The sequence below is a fragment of the Labrus mixtus genome, chromosome 6, assembly GCF_963584025.1.
Source record: "Labrus mixtus chromosome 6, fLabMix1.1, whole genome shotgun sequence".
Lineage (NCBI taxonomy): Eukaryota > Metazoa > Chordata > Actinopteri > Labriformes > Labridae > Labrus > Labrus mixtus.
Window position 1 is genome coordinate 23,341,480 of NC_083617.1, and position 2,500 is coordinate 23,343,979.

The window sequence follows — 2,500 nt, forward strand, 5'->3', positions numbered from 1 at the left end:
GCTGGCTGAAGTACCAGTGCACCACCCGTTCCTCCAGCGTGTGGGCGGGGTCAGGCTCCGCCATCCTGGAGACACACATCAGTTAATCAGCTGACAAAGACCCTCATTACTCAGCCCATCACTCTGTCACTCCATCACTACATCACTACATCACTTCATCACTCTGTCACTCTGTCACTCCATCACTACATCACTCCATCACTCTGTCACTCTGTCACGACATCACTCCATCACTACATCACTTTGTCACTACATCACTTCATCACTCCATCACTCCATCACTACATCACTCTGTCACTACATCACTCCATCACTCTGTCACTCTGTCACGACATCACTCCATCACTCCATCACTTTGTCACTACATCACTTCATCACTCCATCACTCCATCACTACATCACTCTGTCACTACATAACTACATCACTCTGTCACTCCACCACTCTGTCACTCCACCACTCCACCACTCCATCACTTCATCACTCCATCACTACATCACTTCATCACTCCATAACTACATCACTCTGTCACTACATCACTCTGTCACTACATAACTACATCACTCTGTCACTCCATCACTCCATCACTCCATCTCTACATCTCTACATCACTACATCACTCCATCACTCTGTCACTCTGTCACTCTGTCACGACATCACTACATCACTTTGACACTACATCACTTCATCACTACATCACTCTGTCACTACATCACTCTGTCACTACATAACTACATCACTCCATCACTACATCACTCTGTCACTCCATCACTCCATCACTCCATCTCTACATCTCTACATCACTCCATCACTCTGTCACTCATCACTCAGTCAATCAGTGATATTTTATTGGACTGAACCAATCAGTGAACAGTGATTACAGCTGATGATGGTCTGATGGTCTTACCTTCCGGCGGATGCTGGATCTGTGACGGCGTGCACCATATCTGTGGAAAGCGCGTCGAGCACGCTCGTCAGGAACTCTGTTTTCTTCGACCCGGGACATCCTGAAAAGAAAGCACAGATACCTGAGAGAGGGTTTGCAGGTGAGTATTAAGAGGTCAACATGGAGAAAAGAGAAGGTGTGGAACATTCATTCTGGAGGTAACAACATCAGAGAGGAATGCTGTGTCACAGGTGGACTTGTAAATGTATATGGAGCTTTAACGTGAAGAGGAGGAAATACAGCTAACAGGCGTCTCCTTGTTTCCTCCCACTCATAAAGAACTTACCTTCAGGAGGAAGGACATACCTGCCAATCATACCAGCAAATCATACCTGCCACTCAGACCTGCCATTCACGTCTACCAATCATCCTGAGCTTGTTTCTAACAATCAGAGTTTGGAAACTGTTAATGAACAAATGACAGGCCCTGGAGTACTTGAGACATCGAACCAAAGATATCAAACCTGAGACATACCGCCTGAAACATCCCCTCAGACATCACACCTGAGACATCCCACCTGAGACATCCCACCTGAGACAACACACCTGAGGCACCTGAGACATCCCACTTGAGACAACACACCTGAGGCACCTGGGACATCACAGTTGAGACATCACATCTTAGACATCCCACCTGAGACACCACACCTGAGACATCCCACCTGAGAAAACACACCTGAGAAACCACACCTTAGACATCACACCTGAGACATCCCCAACTGACAATCACACCTGAGACATCCCACCTTTGACAACACACCTGAGACAACACACCTGAAACAAAAGACCTGAGACCTCCCACCTGAGACAACACACCTTAGGCACCTGGGGCACCACACCTGAGACATCCCATCTAAGACAACACACCTGAGGCACCTGAGACATCACATCTTAGACATCCCACCTTTGACACCACACCTGAGACATCCCACCTGAGACATCCCACCTTTGACACCACACCTGAGACATCCCACCTGAGACATCCCACCTGAGACAACTCACCTGAGGCACCTGAGACATCGCACCTGAGACAACACACCTTAGGCACCTGGGATACCACACCTGAGACATCCCATCTAAGACAACACACCTGAGGCACCTGAGACATCACATCTTAGACATCCCACCTTTGACACCACACCTGAGACATCCCACCTGAGACACCACACCTGAGACATCACACCTGAGACATCCCACCTGAGACAACACACCTGAGGCACCTGAGACATCCCATCTGAGACAACACACCTTAGGCACCTGGGACACCACACCTGAGACATCCCACCTGAGACAACACACCTTAGGCACCTGGGACACCTGAGACATCCCACCTGAGACATCCCATCTAAGACAACACACCTGAGGCACCTGAGACATCACATCTTAGACATCCCACCTTTGACACCACACCTGAGACATCCCACCTGAGACATCCCACCTTTGACACCACACCTGAGATATCCCACCTGAGACATCCCACCTGAGACATCCCACCTGAGACAACACACCTGAGGCACCTAAGACATCCCACCTTTGACACCACACCTGAGACATCC

At 49.1% G+C, this 2,500-nt stretch overlaps 1 protein-coding gene across 3 annotated transcripts in view; it reads right to left on the reverse strand.

Annotated features, from left to right (window-relative positions):
• The window catches only part of smoc2 (SPARC related modular calcium binding 2), a 33,607-nt gene that overhangs the window by 1,781 nt on the left and 29,326 nt on the right, over nt 1–2,500 (reverse strand). For all 3 annotated transcript variants that reach the window (XM_061040583.1, XM_061040584.1, XM_061040582.1), the window contains 2 exons: nt 906–1,005; nt 1–65 (listed from right to left, as the gene is read on the reverse strand). The exon at nt 1–65 is cut by the window's left edge and continues 183 nt beyond it. In XM_061040583.1, the coding sequence (XP_060896566.1) occupies nt 1–65; nt 906–1,005 (165 nt within the window). The remainder of the gene's footprint in view (nt 66–905; nt 1,006–2,500) is intronic.